The following is a 19,441-nucleotide window of genomic DNA, read 5'->3' as shown; positions in this document are numbered from 1 at the left end:
TATGCCTGAAAGTTACTATCCAACAGAATAATTTTCTAGTCCGAAATTTTGAATGTAGACACAGGTTTCATCATTAAGCTGCTAATGTGATTAACATTTTTATCAGGCCATATTCTTGCATGATTTAAAAGTGTATCATAACTTCGGCAAGACAAAATGACCCCGTGAAAATTCACTAGCAAGTCGGGCCAGTGACTGTGGACATATACTGGCCCGACTGGATTTTTACTAGCCACGGGCTAGCGAGCCAGTAGCTGTTTTGCACACTGAATCAGAATGGGTTTTTTTTTATTAAATTCAATCCCACTGACCAGAAGATTAGTAATCTGTAAACCGAAGAAATATTTTATTTTACTAACCCCCCCTTGTCCCGTTAACAATGTATTGCTTCTGTGATTTCATAAATACAAGTTATGGTATCATTACCATATTTTAATGCCATGTTCATTTGCCAATATGTATTAGTTGTTGATGCTTTTAGACAATCTGTGCAGTTAAGAATGAACAAAGTTTTTGTAAACTTTTTAAATCACTAAAATATAGTAATGTTGAATGTGATGCTATGAATACTTTATTTACAAAACTGAAGAGAAACAGTAGCCCGACATGTTGACAAGAAATCCTATTTGGTTGAATGAGGGACCACATTGTGTAGAATTGCAAGCCTGACACTGAGAAGTATGGACATAGGTTTGAAGCTTACTACAATAGGGGGTTTATGCACTACATCCCGATATCAAATTTTCAAGATTAGACTCATAGTGACGAAAAACATTATGTACCAAAGCCTATTTGTCTCCCCTCGCCACCATCTTTGACGATTTGTATGCCATTTTGGGATGCTATGACTGCCGTGTTGGGATGCTATGAATGTCGTTTTGTACGCTCGGCGACCGTTCTCACGCTCTTGTAGCTGATACACGAAGTTTTGTTTCCATTTCAAACGATTAGTCTTCCATTACAGATGTATTGTTTCGGTTTTAGAGGATATTCTTGCAGTTTTGGAAGTTTATTTTCCTATTTTGGTGATTTTTGTTCTGTTTTGGTGTATATGAGTTCAGTTTTGATGATTTGTTCATCGTTTGTATGGTAGGCCTGTATATAGGTCATCGGGCCGAACCTCAACATGCACAAGGGCTTCAGGACAACCCTAGCCTTGCTCCAAGGCTGTACTGAATGCTATGTCCATGGATGTATGGTAATTCTATCCTTTAAAGAGGCAAGTCTAGATAAGCGGACAGTATAGTTTTGCTCCAAGGCTGTACTGAATGCTATGTCCATGGATGTATAATAATCCTATCCTTTAAAGAGGCAAGTCTAGATAAGCGGACATCTAAGGATGCCAGTCTGTTATTTATATTTTTTAGAAATTTTCTATAAAACTATTGATTATTACTTTAGAGACTTGTGCAAGTCTAAGACAACCCTTACTTCTGAACATTGTTGATTAACCCTTTGACTTTTCAGAGACCTTCCATGTGTTGTTGTGAACGTGGAATATCGACTGGCCCCAGAAAACAAGTTCCCAGCAGCCTTTGAGGACGGGAAGAATGTTCTGCGATGGGTACTGATGAACAAGGCTCTCATAGGTAGGGTCAAAGTCGGGTTAAAATGGTTAACAAGACCAGACTGATTGAAATATTTACTAATTGTCTTTGTTGGTATTCCAGACACATTAAGCACTTTTGAAGCACTACATTGACAGTAGACTGGTCTTGGAAAAGAACATTGTTTACAGGAAAAAAGTAGTTCTTTCATCATCTTAATGAAATATAATGAATAGGTGCCACTTGAACCTAGACTTGCCAAATGTAATCAGTATCAACTTGCACTGGTTGTATTGGATGTATTTCTGCCAGGGTTTGTGTCACAGACATTATTTTATCATGCATACACAATTCATTTCTCAGGAACAGAACACAAGTTCTGCACAGTGAAGTGCTGTGCATAATAACTGTCATATTATCATTGGTTTGAAAAGAAAGCTTGTGTGAATTTCTTACAGATGAGTTACTAAATACTAATTGTAAGCCTGATAGGATTAAAAAATTGTAAGCCTGATAGGATTAAGAGCCAGTATTTATCATACCCTAGATTCCATTATTAATGCCAAAGTTGTATGAAGCACATCACTTTGCAGAACACTCCATTTGCCCAGAGTTCCTTGTGACCAGCCTCGTACCTCTGACATATCATCATGTCTTACACGATCCATTCAAGATATAATGTTTTCACATTTGTTTCGCTTTCATTGAGAAAATATCCTAAAATGGAAAACTTTTATGAGCATGTTTATCCATTGTTACAGTTTTATGCGCTGTCATCTAGGCATCACAGAGCTGGAGAAATGGTCACTTTATTGTGTAAATCTATATCGTGATGCACCTCTCTGTTGCAGTCATAGTAGCATATCTGTATAATTATCCTCCGCCGCGCGTTTAGCGCTAAGCGGGGGATTTAGTATTAGGCTCCGTCGGTACATACGTACGTACGAATTGGAATATCTTGAGAACCGTTGACTAGATTCTTTTCATATTTGGTACCTAGGTTCATCACAGTATAAGAAAGATCCCAGTCACGTTTGGTGACCTTGACCTTTATTTCAAGGTCACAAGGGGGACTTTAACGTTTTACCCTTGTCAGCGAGATATCTCAAGAACCATTGACTGGACTTTCTTCATATTTGACTCCAAGCTTCATCTAGGGAAGGTGCAGGGCCCAGTAGATTTTAGTGACCTTCACATAATTTTCAAGTTCATGGCGACACTTTGAAGATTTCAGCATGTTAACCTGCATGTAAAGATTGTCAGCGCGATATTTCAAGAACCATTCACTGAACTTTCTTCATATTTGACACCAAGCTTCATCTAGGGAAGATGCGAGGTCCAGTCCATTTTAGTGACCTTCACATAATTTTCAAGGTCACGGCGACACTTTGAAGATTTCAGCATGTTAAACTGCATGTTAAGATTGTCAGCGAGATATCTGAAGAACGGTTCACTGGACTTTCTTCATATTTGACACCATTTCTGGTGTCCCCGGCCGTGATATTGCTGGAATATTGCTAAAAGCGGCGTAAAACTAAACTCAGTCAGTCAGTCAGTCATATTTGACACGACCGCCTCCGTGGTGTAGTGGTTAGAGCGTCCGCCCGGAGAGCGGAAGGTCGCGGGTTCGATCCCCGACCGCGTCATAACAAAAGACGTTAAAATATGGTACTTTATGGTCCCTGCCTTGTGCTTGGCATTAATGGCTACAACAAGGACTGGTCGGCTCGGAGTCAGTATAATGTGTCTGAGTGGGGTATTCATGCTTCACTGCGGCATGGTATCTCAGTGGGCTAGCACTATAAAACCAGCTTAAGTCTGGGCTAGTACAAGCAGCCGCACATACACATACACATGCACATGCACGTCGTCATATGAGCGAAATATTCTCAAGCACGACGTTAAACCCAATTTCACCACACCTCACCTCATATTTGACACCAAGCTTTATCTAGGGAAGGCGCAGGGCCCAGTCGATTTTGGTGACCTTCACATAATATTCAAGGTCATGGCGACACTTTGAAGAAGATTTCAGCATGTTAACCTGCATGTAAAGATTGTCAGCGCGATATCTCAAGAACAATTTACTGGACTTTCTTCATATTTGACACCAAGCTTTATCTAGGGCAGACGCAAGGTCCAGTCCATTTTGGTGACCTTCACGTAATTTTCAAGGTCACGGCGACACTTTTGGTAATGTGCCAGCAATATCACAGCAGGAATTGTGGAAGACTGAATGTATGCTTATCTTGAGGCTTGAATTTGGCCCACCTGTTCATATTTCAGGATAAGTGTGTATGTTTGCAAAGGAGAAAAGTCTGGTCATGTGATAAGCTTACACCTGTGGTGTGGTGACTGGAGCAGAAAACTCTCTTGTTTGATGTAGTGAGCAGAGCCAAGTCAGCTCGAGCTTCAGAACTTCGGCACTGGCCAAGTAAACTGTAGAATTATTTTAACAACATTACAAACAAAAAGATGTTGTACAAAATATATTGATTTGTTTTCGTCATGGCAGAAGCTGAGGTGACTTCATTTAGACTCTGAGATAACTTCATAGTACCACATCTTGCCTCCAGGTGGCACCAATGAAAGCAAGATCGGATTGGTTGGCTGCAGTGCTGGAGGGACAATAGCCGCAACTTTGTGCCATGAAGTGACGAAAGGAATCGCGTTCCAGGTACGATCCATGTGCTTTTTGATTCCTGGCAGAATTTGCCCCAAGTAACTAAATGTTTGTTATACAAGTATGAACTATGCTCTGCATTGATGCAGTATGCTTGATGTGTCAGTAAGAACCAGGTCCTGCTTCGATATGTGATGCATTTGATCCCAGTAAGGACTATGCTCTAAACGGATGTGAAATCTTGTTATCCCACTAAAGTTGGTATCATGTTTAACACCGCACACAGCCATGTGACATTATTCTTCCAACTATCGAACCTGAACCAAACAATCCAGTAAAGTTGGTATCATGGGTATTGTTTCTACGTAATTGGAATATAATGACATGCATCTTGAACCAAGTTAGCTTGCCTGAACACCTTATCATGTTTGTGACCTCTTAAGACAATAATGGCTTGCTGAAGACCAATGCTAGCCCATATGTTCACTGGTATATCTCAATGAGGACTTGCTCTACATTGAAGTACAGTATTCAGTATCTCAGAGACTATGCTCTACATTGACATGTTTCATTGTCAGGTGCTGGTGTACCCCTGGCTTGATCTGACATGTGACCAGCCATCTTGTACAGAATTTGAAAATGGCCCAATTTTGACTGTTGGAATTCTGAGATGGTCAGTATAATTTCTGCAGAGAATACCGGTAGATTGAGTATTGACCACTGTCATGAATCAGGGAAGACGAGACACAACTAGCCTCATGCAATCGTTCATATGTTATATTTGGGATTACACTTTCTCAGTGAAGTAAAGATTCTAGTATATTTATGGATTGAGTCCCATCTGGGATTTGAACTCATACTCTCAGAGTCAGGCAAGGAATTGCCAGCACAACAGAGTCAGTGATCTAACCCCCTCAGACACTGCATTAGCTGAGTGGGTAAGATTTCGTATTTATCTCATATATATTAAACAGTGGTTTTGTATATTTTTCCAAGGTGTGTAGACAAAGTTGTGAACAATCCTGAAGAAGAAAAAAACCCACGAGCATCCCCACTGTTTCGTGAGAGCTTTACCTGCCTCCCGCCCACTCTCCTGCTTCTTGCCGAGTTTGATCCGCTCCGTGACCAGGCATATAGTGAGTACATTAGGGGGGGCATCAGGTTGTAAGTGAGTTAGTTTTAAGTTGCTTTTAGCAATATTCCTGCAGTTTAACCACTAGGATACCCAGCCAGGTTGTTTGTGATGCCAGTTTAGTTTTAAGTCGCTTTAACAATATTCCTGCAGTTTAACCACTAGGATACCCAACCGCCCCCATCAGGTCCCTGTCGGATGACTTTAAGATCCAATGGAGACAGTTCACTGTTCACAGGTGTTAACTGTTGAGGCCAGTTGGGGTAGCCTAGTGGATAAAGTGTTCACTCGTCATGTCGAAGACCTGGGTTGATTCCCCACATGGGCACAATGTTTGAAACCCATTTCTGGTGTCCCCTGCCATGATATTGCTTGAATATTTGTAAAAGCGGCGTCAACCCATACTTGGTTAGTAAAGTGTAGAAATGTGGCAGGCAGCCATACAACTATCTGTCTTTGACAATCAAACTGTGGAGAATGTGATGAGAAAAGGTTACGGGGTAAATGCTGCAAGACTTGACTAAGAAGGGAGGGTCAGTTCTCTCACATGTATGATTATAATGTCACTGTAAACTAATAGCATGGAGAGTAGGTGATGCTGTCAGTTTATTTAGTGGCTGCAATTATACCGGAAGATATGGCAGGCTGCAGCTGAAACAACATTCACTCACTTGTAGAATCAACGACATAGGTTATGTGTCCAAATGTGGACTCACTCACTCACTCACTCACTCACTCAGCTGAAACAACATTCACTCACTTGTAGAATCAACGACATAGGTTATGTGTCCAAATGTGGACTCACTCACTCTCACTCACTCACTCACAAAAAACAAAAATTCCCTGAAAAACATTTCCCCTTAACCTTTGGCTGTCATGATTTATGTGCACCCCCACTTCTCCAAAGTCCTGGATCCGCCCTTGGAAATGATGACTTTCATTGCATAAAACAACATACACTCACATTGTCTGTTGCCAAGTAACTTAATATCATAATTTGTGCATAATATAATCACACCCACTGCTGCCTTATGAAACACAGAGTACCAGATGTATTTTAGGGGAAACTTAAGGTTTGGTTTGATTTGGTTGTTGTTTAGCGCCGCACTCAGCAATATTTCATCTATATGGCGGCGGTCTGTAAATAATCAGGTTTGGACCTGACAATCCAGTGATCAGTAGCATGAGCATTGATAAACGCAATTGGGATATGATGACAAGTCAGTGTGTCTGACCATTTGATCCCGTTAGTCGCCTCTTACGACAAGCATGGGTTGCTGAAGACAAATCTAACCCGGGTCTTCACGAGTATGAAACTTGAGGAGATATGCTTACTATATTTTTCCTTATCCTGACTCATGATCTTTTGCTTATCTCCCTTTCCCTTGCGAATGGTAGTGGAACACTTGAATCCCTTGAAGTTCCCGAAGCGGACGTAAAAATACACTCACCCACGAGTTACCTCCCTTTTCCCGCGCAAACAGTCATGTGATCAGCCTTACTTGTCACTCTCTCCCTTTTCGCCAAGGCGGATGGTTGGGTGAGCACTGGAGTCCCGTATACGGCAGATATCGGTTATATTTAGATCCTATTTATCAAAATTATGCTGTGTATGGTATTTGACTATTACTATCATGTATTAATTGTATAAAATTTGGTGACATAATTTCATCATAATGTAAATTATTTACATTTCATGAAATCTTGCATTGTTTGCAGGCACCGGCTATCAGTGGCTGATCCTCACCCCCTATGCCCATCGTGCATTAAGCCATGTTCTTCCACCTCACGTTGTATATATTGCAGTGATTTATCAAATTTGCAATTTAATCAATATTTGTCTTATATCTATAGACGTGCCATGGATCGGGTGAGGAAGTCATCACAAGTCACGGTTGATAAACCTGGAGATCAAGCCGGTAACCGTAGGTTGTTTCCTCCTGCAGAAATACATAATTCTGGTGCTATGTTGAGTACGTTGCAGGGGCAGTCGTCGATTATGGGGTCGAAAAAGAGGTCTGCTACGACGGAGTTGACGCCCTCTCAGAGTAAGAAAAAGACTACTGCTTCATCCACAACGCAGAAAGGGGCATCTATAACTAGGTCAACATCGAAATCAACACGACCTAGCAAGTCAACTCATCAGAGGTCGTTTAATGAGGAGATCATTCTACCGCGTGAAGCAGACGTGTTTGATGAACCACCGTTACTTCTGCCCGAAGTACCTATTAGATCGACGATGTAGTCGACCTCCACAACTACTAGATCGTCTCCTGCAACTACAACAGCCGTTCAATCCCCACATGGGTACAATGCTGTTTGATGACCAACCACCAACTTCTCAAAGCGCAGTGAAGTTGAAGCTACAACAACACATCAGCTGTTTGATCGACCAACCGCTAACTTCTCAACGCATTAACGAATCAGTTCCATCAGTCAATGCAGAACTTCGATCCTGGCGCTTTTATGAGGCAATTTACTACTCAAATGATGGCCATGAGGGAACAACGTTTTGATGAGGAAGCGAAGGCACGACAGAACAGTCCATCATCTGACAACGTTCGCAAGCCCTCAGAGCTACGCGAACCTAATACGTCTCACAGATCTACAACTGCAGACAACGTTGGCGACCGTGTATGTTCAAGGAGGTCATCACAATCGGACGACTCTGTCATCATACAACAAGATGGAAAGTTCGCGAAGGCTACTAACTCTACGAGAACTTCGTCTGCGAACCCTCAACGTTCGAGAACGCCTAGGAATCCATCCCCAAGAGCCAGTCGATCCAGATCTAGATCCCACAGCTCAACACGCGAAGGGAATGTTCACGAAGGCAAGGTTCATGAAAGGAAGTTTGCGAAGGGTGAGGTTCGTGAAGAGGACTAGTTTCGCGAAGGGATGAATCACGAGACAGACGTTCGCGAAAGGATGAATCACAACATTTGCGAAAGGAAGGTTCGCATATGGAGGATTCGCGAAGGCATAGCTCTACGGAACAAGAACTATCTGATTAACATATCGACTATGTCTTCTCAGATATGGAGGTTACAGCTTGGATAGCTAATGGATTGAACTTAGAGTCTCCCTCCAAGGAATTGGATGATGCTTACACTTATAAGATGTGCAAGGACGACTTCGACTTGGTTACCATTCCTCCTATTGAGCCGATATGCAAGGTGCCTTCGAACCTACCCATATCTTTTGACAAAGCTACTAGATTCCAGAATCAACATCTGCCAGCATTTAATGCGAGGAAATTCCCCTTACATCACATGGATCCCTTTATGAGAGCGCCGGATTTAGATGAGAATATTAAACTGGTCAACGATTCTCGGAACAAGATTTACAAGGTGGAGGATAAAAAGTTGGCCCAACTTGATACCGCGACGAGGAGATCCTTCTTCGGATTAGCAAGATCCAGAGCAATCAATGAGGCATTGATTAACCAGTTCCGGAACCCCAGTTCGGAAGAAGATAGGATGATAATATCTGTTCTGCTCACTCAGAAGACGGACCAATACTTCATATCGGATCATTTGGCCTCTAGGTCGACAGGTCTCACCTTGTTGCGGAGACAGGGTCTACTGGCATCTTGTTCCTGGAGTGACAGATTTACCCAACCGCTACTTAGAGCTCCTTGGGCGGCACCTACCATCATTGGAGATGAGATAGATGAAGCAGCTAAGGAAGCTACTCACGACTCAAGGGAAGTCATGATGATCAAGTCTATAGATACTCTAGCCAACGTCATACGTAAGACTTCATAGAAGTACAACAGCAAGTCGAAATATTCCGGTATCCAGAAGGCTAAGGAGAAGAAATACTCCAGCTTCAGAGGTGGGAAAAGCTCTATTCGTCGCTCATCCGGAAACTACAGAGGAAACTCAGGGAGAGGACGTACTCCCAGAGGTTTCAGAGGAGCTAGACGTTGAAATTGGGGTTCGAAACGACTGGATGCTTACCCCCCAGCCATTCCTGTACAACCATCGACAGTGGGTGGACGTCTACAAAGATACTGGGAAAATTGGGGAATACTGGAGGACGACTACGTCTCACAAGTACTGCGAGAAGGGTACAGAGTGCAGCTCAAGGCCAGGCGGCCACACCACTGTTAACCCTCAGACCGATGGTCTTCAACCAAGCAGACGAGCAAGCAGACAAACTACAAGTAGCCATCAACTCGCTTCTAACCAAGAATGCGGTAGAAAAGATAGATCAATATCATCTCACACCAGGCTTCTACTCCCCAATTTTCCTAGTACCCAAGAAGAATTCCAAAGAGAAATTGAGATTGATTTACAACATGCAGAAATTCAACCAAGACTATCTACTCAAACCGGAAAGGTTCAGAATGATCCACCTACTGCAACTCAGACTACTAATTCGTCCAGCAGACTATATGGCCAGCATAGACCTCCAGGATGCATATCTACACATCCCCATACATCCGGAATCAAGGAAATATCTACGATTCCTATTCAGAGGTCAGCACTTCCAATGGAATTTCGACATATGCTATTTGCAACTGTGTAAATTTTAGGGATACAGAGTAACAGCCTAAAAACAGGGTTTTTTCTATTTCCGATAGTACTTTAGGATGACTAGTGAACCTGATGAAGTCAGAGTTGGAACCAAAACAAGATCTCCAATTCCTTGGGATAAGATTCATCACAACACAGAATCGAATTGTGACCCCAGAAGATTGTTGGGTCAAGATACAAGCCATGATTCCTCAAGCAGTCATCTCTCCGTTAACACTACGAACATGGCAATGTCTACTCGATCTACTAACCTCAGCACAAGACTTGACTCGCACAGGAAGGTTACAACTAAGGCCGCTGCAATAATTCCTGGCAAAACATCTGGACAGAGTCGACCCTATCTCGCTACCAGAAAATCTCAAAGTGTACCTACTTTGGTGGACTCACAGATCGAATGTCTGCGGAGGGACCTATTTACAAGAGCCGGTCTTAGAAACACATCTTTACGCAGATGCATCGCTACAGGGATGGGGTGCACATCTCAACAACCAGGTTGCATCAGGGAAGTGGTCAAAAGCAGATCAGCATCTTCACATCAATCTGCTGGAAATGAAAGCTGTGATCAACGCCGTACAACTATGGTCGAGTTCGCTGAGCAACAGAATGCTGATGATCCACACGGACAACTCTACGGTGGCATTCTCCATAAATTGGCAAAGAGCAACAAGATCGCCAAGCCCACTGCAGCTCACATTCCAGTTGTTCATCATCACAGAGAAGGCATACATCTGGATAAAGGCGTGTCACATACCGGGAGCCAAGAACGTACTAGCAGACACTCTTTCCCGACCACTTTATCCGTCACCCACGGAATGGATGTTCCATCCAGAATCGTTCCAGCTCATTATAAGAGAAATAGGATCGCCATGCATAGACCTGTTACCACGCGAGGTTCAACAAACAACTACAGGCGTTTGTTTCACCAGTACCAGACCCCAAGCCTGGGCAACAGATGCACTGAGCATATCATGGGAAGGACTAAACGCTTACACGCGTTTCCACCTCCGATCTTACTACCGAAAGTACTGTTGAAGATCAAACAGACACAAAGCTTACAACTGACTTTGGTCACCCTGTTGGCCAGCGAGTCTGGTTCCTAGACCTAATGGAAGATCTCGGAAGTCCAACCCTCAAACTACCAGAATGGCCGAACCTACTCAGACATCCGCACACCAAGACCACAGGAACCCAACACTGTTCCAGCTACTCGTGTGGACCGTATCATAACCTGTCTGAAGAAAAGAGGATACTCCGCCAGAGCAGCGAAAGCAGTAACCTTAGCTTTACACAGATCAACTCGCAATTTGTATGACGACAAATGGCAGAAATTAGAACAATATGCAAGGCGGAAGGGCTTCACAGCTATGAAAGCTTCTCATCCTCAAGTGGCATAATATCTATGTCACCTCAGATATACAAGACATTTGAAAGGTTCGACATTATCCACATATCTGGCAGCCATCAGCACAGTCGTCACTATGAAGTCAGGCATCAAATTGTCGAAAGTACCAGAATTACTAGCTCTGCTGTGATCTTTTGAACTGGAGGACCAGCAAAAGAAATTCAGAGCACCAGCCTGGGATCTGAATGTAATTCTACATCATCTCATGAGCTATGCCTACGAACCTCTAGAACAGACTACCTTCGAGCTACTCACACAGAAAACTCTGTTCCTACTTGCCCTAGCCACGGCAGCTCGTATGTCTGAGATACATGCGCTGGACTTTGGATGAACTGGATTCGACACGGGCACCGTGCTGCAGTACATCTAGGACTAAGATGGGACTTTATTGCAAAGAATCAACTACCTGGTCAACCAGATAGACAGTACCATGTGCCAGCGCTATCTACGATCCTCGGACCAGAGGACACCCAGGACTTATCCTTGTGTCCTCTCAGATCCTTGAAGATATATCATCAGAAGTCTAACACAAGGAGAAGAAAATTTAAGCGTCTATTCATCCCGTGTTGAATCCAGGAAGTGGCTTGACCCACAACCAATCTGTCGGATTCTATAAGCAAAAGATCATGAGTCAGGATAAGGAAAAATATGTAATTTTTTAAGTAAAATTGATATTTTATACTTATCCTGACTCATGAGGAGAAGCCCTCCCAACTTCCCCACTGGAAACACTTCGGATTTCACAGTAGATCCAGGTCCATGGGCAGAAAAATCAGGAGAGAGTGACAAGTAAGGCTGGTCACATGACTGTTTGCGCGGGAAAAGGGAGGTAACTCGTGGGTGAGTGTATTTTTACGTCCGCTTCGGGAACTTCAAGGGATTCAAGTGTTCCACTACCATTCACAGGGGAAAGGGAGATAAGCAAAAGATCATGAGTCAGGATAAGTAAAAAATATCAATTTTACTAAAAAAATTACACTTTTGTGAAACCTGCAAATGCAGGGATAGTGCTTATAAACCTAGAAACATGGTAAAGCTTTGATTCATTACCTGCAGTCATAAGTCTCTGGCGCAACTAAGGGCTGCAACTCTGCAAAGCAAATTGTTACAATTCCGCCAATGCTTCCCTGCCTGTTTTTCCTGAAAACCTTCTAGCGTTTCATGTCTTTGTTTGGTTTTCAGATTACAAGCGAAAAATCAAGGATGCCGGAATCGATGCCGAGAGCCTGATGATTAAAGGATCGCTCCATGGTTTCTTCGATAAGCCTGGTATGTCGTCTGCAGATAATAGCTGTGTTGACATTGATTGGTTACTACTGGTCACATGAGACCACATAAACGTGTCACTTTGCATTACCACAATAAGCATAAAGATACTAAGGCAACTCTCAGTGGGGAGCCTTTAATGTATGTATCACTCATCATTTGATTTACCAGTACATAACATGATGTACATAACATGGAGGGTTTTTTACATTTATGTGATCCTATAATTATAAAAGATTTAGACTTTGGTTTAAATTTTGCAGGTAGTAAAATAGTTAAAGCTGATTTTCTGTCTTGCAGACCACTATAAAGATCTGGGACTGAAAGCCAGGGAAAAGATGTTTGCCTTTATCAAGAAAAGAGTAGCATCATCATGATTTCCTTGAAGGTTACAACAGACGCCATGATGTTTGCTCACAGCCCAGCTAGGATTAAGCAAACTCTGCATTTGAAAATTGAAGTTTTTGCACAGAATTAGCAGCAAAGTAGAACACGAGCATAACACTCCATCCATTTAAGGCTCATGCCTTTTTGAAAGTGAAAGTAGTGGTGCGGAAGATTGTATCTGAGGTGTGATTCTGTGGAGGATATCTTCTTTACAATTACAATTTGTGTAGAATGCTGATATGGAAAACCAGATATGAACTTTTTCAAACAAAAAAATATAATGAATGTTCTTTGCCCTGACTGGAATTCGAACTTACATTAGTGAAATAAATTCACAAGAATATTTTGATAATACATATAGATCCCTATTATCACTTAAGGCCCAGGTATATAATTATTTGGTCTAGAAAGTTTCTTAAACGGGTGTTTGGATTTGGATAAAATTATTGAATGTGTACTGGGTTTGATTTTCTAAATGACAACATTTTTAAAAGACTGAAAGAGTTTGGGGTTTTTTTTATGGGTGTTATTATTTTACATTTGATAAATCATATTTTGTGTGACTATTACAAAGTCATTATCAGAACCTAGTTTTTGGTGGAGAGAATGCTTTGCACAAGTCCCTTTGATGCTATTACAATGACAGTGTCTGCCAGTATTTGTTTTGTGTGCAGAACTGATGGATCGCACAGGTATATTTGAAGCAAGAGTAATAAAATGAGTTTCTGTATACATATTATAAAAAGTCCCTTCCACTATTTTTAGAATTTGTTATTTCTTTTAGCTTTTTTACACTTTTGTAGTCAGACTTGTATCTTATGTTATAACATGTCAGCGGTTTTGAGCATGCAATGTGCATGGATAAACGCGCAATATAAATGGACTATTATTATTATTATTATGTTTAAATGACTTCTTAGTTGATCAAATGAAGAAAAAGTGAAAGGAAATTAGTGAGTTTGAAAAAATACAAATTGGGATATATGGTTTCAGGTAACCTTAAAAAAACAAAAGTGTTTTAGGCATAGGATATATCAGGATGTATACCAGTCCATTTTTATGGCATTTTTTAATACTCTTTTTTACCATTTCATAGTCCTTAATAACTGCTTTAGTTTTTAATTCTTTTTTTTTTTGTTTCAAAGCATTACAATATTACTATCAATATTTATGTTTACAATTCTTACTGAGATAATTACATCTGACTACAAGAAGGCAATATGCCAGTTACCGGGTAATTTTAATACAGAGTTATCCTCATTGAAGTTGTTTTCCATGCTACAGGTCTATGTATATTTAAGCAGCTTAAGGACTGAGAATTTCTTGAGAATTTATAATCAGCTGATATGTGAATGTCCAGTCAGTGTCTGGGAGTTTGACCTATGTAAACTTTGACCATTGTCAAATCATACTGTTGTGTCAGTGGCCTTGTTTGTCCAGCACTGTTTCAGATTGGTTCTTCAAGATTCTTGTCTTCCTTTCAGAAAAAAGGGCAACTGTCCTAAACATTGGTTGACTGTATGTTTTTCAGAAAGTCAGCACAGAAATATTTGCTTAGCGTGCCATAAGTCCACCCAAAACAAAATATTGCATGTCCATGAATGAACACCATACCTCAGTTAAATGTCTACTAGTTTTAAAACCGGAATTCTTCTAGTCATTATCTTTTGGATCAAGCACAGGAGTTAAAGAGCTTGTTTAAAAAATATATGCCATGTGTTTTATCGAAGAAATACACTTTTAATTGTCATTATGATATGGTCAGTATATTGATCATTAGGAAGATATGATTCCGTGTTTAATTTGTTTTTATCAAGTTTGGATATTTATCATACTGACACTCGGACCAAAGCATAACTTTACTTGCGATCTATGGATGTTGAATTGCCAATTTATGTTGTCATGATCAGAATATTTACTGATAACTTTAGCTCTTTAAGATTTCAACTTATTCCATGTGTAGATGGACAAATATTTTACAATTCCTTGTTTCATCGTAACCATGGTAACTTATCCTTTTACTTTAGGGAAACACCATCATATGGTTTAATCCTCGCAGTTAAATATGGTGTACAGAATTCAAATGCTTTTAATTAGATGGATATATTTTAACAATCTTTTTATGAACTTACTGAAGCACAGCTGGTGTTTGATATATGTGTAGTGTGTATCTTCCATAGTGGTGGAAAGTTCTGGAATATTGCTACAGTTGTTGAAATGTTTAAGTGCCATTGGTTGAATGATTTCCAGGTTGCAAATGTGCTTATTGTATATGTGCCAAAGCAGATACTAGGCATGTGATTTTCTGTTACTTGAGCTTCGACACACCGTTAATTTAAGAAAACCAAAAACATCTGTTATCAGGATAAAAGAACAAACTGCGGAAACATATATTTTAGCTGATCTCTATCAATTATGGTTGCTTATGTACGAAAAATGAATTGAAGAAAAAGATTACTTGGGATTGATTGACAAGTCAAGGAGTTACTTCCCTTGCAACATGTTTATGATTTAAAATTTAATTATGTTGGCAGAATTTGTCACAAGATTGGAGAAAAACAAATATTTTAATTTTTGTGAATATTTGTTTATCCGAAAACCAGGTATAACAGAAAATAACTTGCCACAGTAACTTTGCAGCATCTGTTTTCACTATGTGAAAGGTTATGTCGTTGTGATAATTTATTATGCCATTAAAGTGCCAGTGTTAAAAGCAGGTGTTATATGCCAAATTCTTCAAATGTTCTAATTTTTAATAAATTTTCTGTAGTTGACGAAAAAACATTAGTTTAATACCTGATAATGAACTGTTAATTGTAGCTTGTAGAAACCTTACTACTGTATATGTCTCATGACCACCTGGACATCTTACTCTGCATCTACTCAGAGTTTTCAGCTGTAGGTGAAGGTCAACAGGTAACCATTTAGAAGTTGGTTTAAATAGGCAGTGTATTTGGTTAGTTAATGCAGAATCTGGACGATGCCTTGACATCTGCTTACAAGAATTTATGAATGGTAGAAACAAGCTAGGTTACAAACTGTAAATACTAGTTGTGTTATTGAAATTATGGATAATTATACACAATAAAATCAAAGTTAGGTGGTCAGGTTTACTGGCTTGGTTATCATATCATAGTGGATAGTGTGGTATTAAACAGCGAACACACAAACGAACATTGTTTTTAAAACACAGTAGAGATCTTATTATGTTATCAGTATTACCCTAGTATTACCCAATATGAAAGAATCAAGGAAGGGGGAGGTTTACATAATGACTAACTTGAAAACCAAGCAGATATTTCATAATTAAATGACCATACTGTATCATGATCTCATTTATCTGTTTTTGTTTAAGACAGACTTAATGTTCCAGTATGTTTAATGGTCTGTTGTTAAGGAAGTAGCATTTGTTGATCTGAACTCACGTCAGTGTTATATTGTCAGATTAGAAGGTCAGTAAAGATCTGAAATTGTTTAGGTGCTAAAACTATATATACCAGTTAGATATCACGTAGGTCACATGGGAACTGATCGGGGATGTCTGAAGTTATGTAATTTCATTATTGATATACTTTTGCTACCTACTTGTCTTACCCGTACCTTCTATAACCTTCAGGTGGTTTTCTGTAAACCTTCGGTTGTGATTAACTGAAGAAATGGCTTGAATTACTGAAACCATGCCAATACCAACAACGGAAGGAGGTTCATGCATTTGACTTCATTTATGATGAAGGGACCAAGTTTGAGTAGATGCCTTCCACTTATAATCCTTCAGACAAATGCTCCATTAATAAACCGTTAGCCTACCCAGAAAAATCAGAAGTTGACTAGTCTTTGCTCATAGCAGAGGACTAACATTGTAAGGAGCTTGGGGTGACACAATTTGATTGGATGACTAATATAATGCTGGAATAGTACCGTAGGTTTGTGTAAACTTTCATTCAGATCAGATCCTTTTCAGTACTATTCTGTTCAGATCCGAAGACACCTCCTTAGGGGATCACAACAGGTGAACTTTTTGATCAGGCTATTACCCAGAGGCTTCCAAACTCCCAGTACCAATGTACAAAGCATTCAGATTAGCATAACTGATTTTTGTATCTCAGAAACCTCAAGAGAAATTTCCCAAATATTCACAATGAAGGTAAAGTCATTAATTTATGAACAGAGATGATGTAGAAATGAAGGCTAAAAAATTTCAGAAGCTAACATCTTATTTGATGAAGAAAAATGCATCCTTTAGTAAGACAGGGTGTCAAAGGTTGCTCAAGGTTTTGAAGTGAGGTTCTCCGGAGACTCGTATCCAAATGGTGAGAGGTATTATATCTGAGTATAAGATCTGGTTTGAATTAGTCTGGTCTGTGAATTCGTAACAAAGGTGGACATAAAGTGAAGACATTATTTGATGCATATTTCTTTAAAATGATGTTTAAGCAATTAGCTAAACTAATAGATATTGTTTGAAATGGCTTCTTTAAATCAGCTTCTCTGAAGAAGTTGTATTTATATTTCTGTAAGTTCCAAGTTTGTGATGCAAAGTCGCCTTGATCAGTCATAAGGTCTTATTTTGTTGATTTTAGCTGGTTTACAAGAATGACTGACAAAACAAAAATGAAACGAGAAAAGATTAAAATTTCTTTTAAAAACAGTTTTAGTCAGAGGAAATGAAAAACATACAGTATATAAGAAATGGTGAAGCATAAACGGATAAAATCTTATTCCAACCCAATAAAATGTACTATTGTCATTCGTTAGTAGATGTACTTATTTGGAAGTTGAGGTTGTTATCTCTTTTGGTCCACCTACGTTTAGGCCACAATTGTTACACAGCTGATGAAAAACACAGTTTCACCACTGTATGTGGAGAGATCAGTTTACTATGGGATGCTGATGATGTGTAATTATACTCTATCAATGTTTCAGTGAAGAGCTTAACCCTTTACATTGTGTTGTTGTTTCACAGAAATTGGTACTTGAGTGTACTCAGTGTGCATGATTTCTATTACTGATGAATATATAACCTTATACAATATGCATTACATATCCAAGTTGTGTTTCTAGAACAGATTCAAGATAATAATTTTGTAATGATTTTTGCAGAGTATAAGTAGTTGGTGTATATTTTCATAATAGTTTGTTTGTAATATTTTTGCCAAATATTGGTTTACATACTTAAGGAGATAATTATTGGAGGTTGTATTTATTAAATCCAACATTACCTTGTCTGTTGGGGCCAAGAGAAGGAATTTACAAACTGTTGAAACTTCAACCCAGAACTTGATGATTGTTTTTGGAAGTTGTTAAATCATACCCGTTTTCATCTATAGTTGTACTGCTTAAAGCATTGGGCTATATGCCTTCATTGTCACAGCTTTTCATATGCTTTACTCCATATTTGGCCAAACCGTTTTGGATTTTTTAGCTCCTTTGTAGAGGCATTTTACACTTCTGCCTCGGTTATTTTATAGTGGTTTATTACCTAGATATTTGGATGTTTTGTTGCCTTTTGTTGTAGTTATTATGAATAAAGAGTTTTAAAAGTAATTATATTTTTGCTGTGTTAAAATGGATCTTCAGAAACCTGTACATGTCCGTTTTTCATGACTCTCCCCAGATATGTGAATTAATGTTTCTGACCCTCCCATGATTCATTCTGATGTACCAATCCACCATTATAATAATAACTGTCCCCCAACATAAACACCATGTATTGAAAAGATATTTGATATTGTCATTATTTAATGCGAGATGTGAATATCACTTAATATTTATAATTTTCAGTTACGAATAAGTTGGGGTGAATATATTGCTTGCAAGGCCATGGCCTTTCTATAAAGGCCTGCCGTCTGCAAATACCAAAAGTCACGATTCTAAGAGCCAGCCATGACGTCTCTTCGGTTAGATGAAGCGAAGGGAGATCACTCTCAATCCCGTATCCGTCTACATCAACGAGATGGGTGAAGTGCTAGTAATATATCACACATGTTCAAATAGAGACCTGCCATTTTCGGTCGGCACTCATAAAACACATAGCAATTATTTTTACTTCTGAAAAGGAAAGCTATTTTCCTGGAATATTACAAAGTGTTCAGGGAGTAAGTGAGTGAGGTTTTACGCCGCTTTCATCATTATTCCAGCAAACATCAGCACGGGTACACTAGAAATAGGCTTAACGTATTGTACCCACTTGGGGAATCGACTTGGGCGTGACGAGCGAACGCATTATCCACTGGGGTACCCTCCCCTCCCCAGTCTCCAACTAGTACCTATTGTACCAACTGTCGCCACGTAAGGAAGTGTCTGTTCCTTATAAGGCACGGGCTACTGGTCATTTTCTCTCGTTTCAACCCTGTTTGCGCTACAGTTGCCTGTGCTTAAGAAGGTAACCCAACACGTACAGTTCATAAAATACGGACACGACCATACAGTGGTAAATATCACTCTTTAACAACAGCGATAGGAATTTTTGTCTCCGGTTTAGAAGCCTTGTGATCTGGTCAGATACCTATATGTCGATGAAACTGTCGAGGCATTTTTAGCTCT

General features: G+C 39.8%; 1 protein-coding gene across 1 annotated transcript in view; it reads left to right on the top strand.

The window, feature by feature from the left end:
• Positions 1-18,442, top strand: part of LOC124267181 (AB hydrolase superfamily protein C1039.03-like) — a 29,826-nt gene extending 11,384 nt beyond the window's left edge. Inside the window, exons 3-8 of the mRNA XM_046702095.1 lie at positions 1,468-1,589; positions 4,124-4,224; positions 4,749-4,843; positions 5,167-5,306; positions 12,428-12,514; positions 12,812-18,442. Of these exons, the coding sequence (XP_046558051.1) occupies positions 1,468-1,589; positions 4,124-4,224; positions 4,749-4,843; positions 5,167-5,306; positions 12,428-12,514; positions 12,812-12,888 (622 nt within the window). The 3' untranslated portion in view covers positions 12,889-18,442. The remainder of the gene's footprint in view (positions 1-1,467; positions 1,590-4,123; positions 4,225-4,748; positions 4,844-5,166; positions 5,307-12,427; positions 12,515-12,811) is intronic.
• Positions 18,443-19,441: the final 999 nt, after the last annotated feature.

The sequence above is a fragment of the Haliotis rubra genome, unplaced genomic scaffold (assembly GCF_003918875.1).
Source record: "Haliotis rubra isolate DU_JTF1 unplaced genomic scaffold, ASM391887v1 Scf13, whole genome shotgun sequence".
In the NCBI taxonomy this organism is placed as follows: Eukaryota; Metazoa; Mollusca; class Gastropoda; order Lepetellida; family Haliotidae; genus Haliotis; species Haliotis rubra.
The sequence above is the reverse complement of the archived record's forward strand: the minus strand, read 5'-3'. Positions and strand labels throughout refer to the sequence as shown.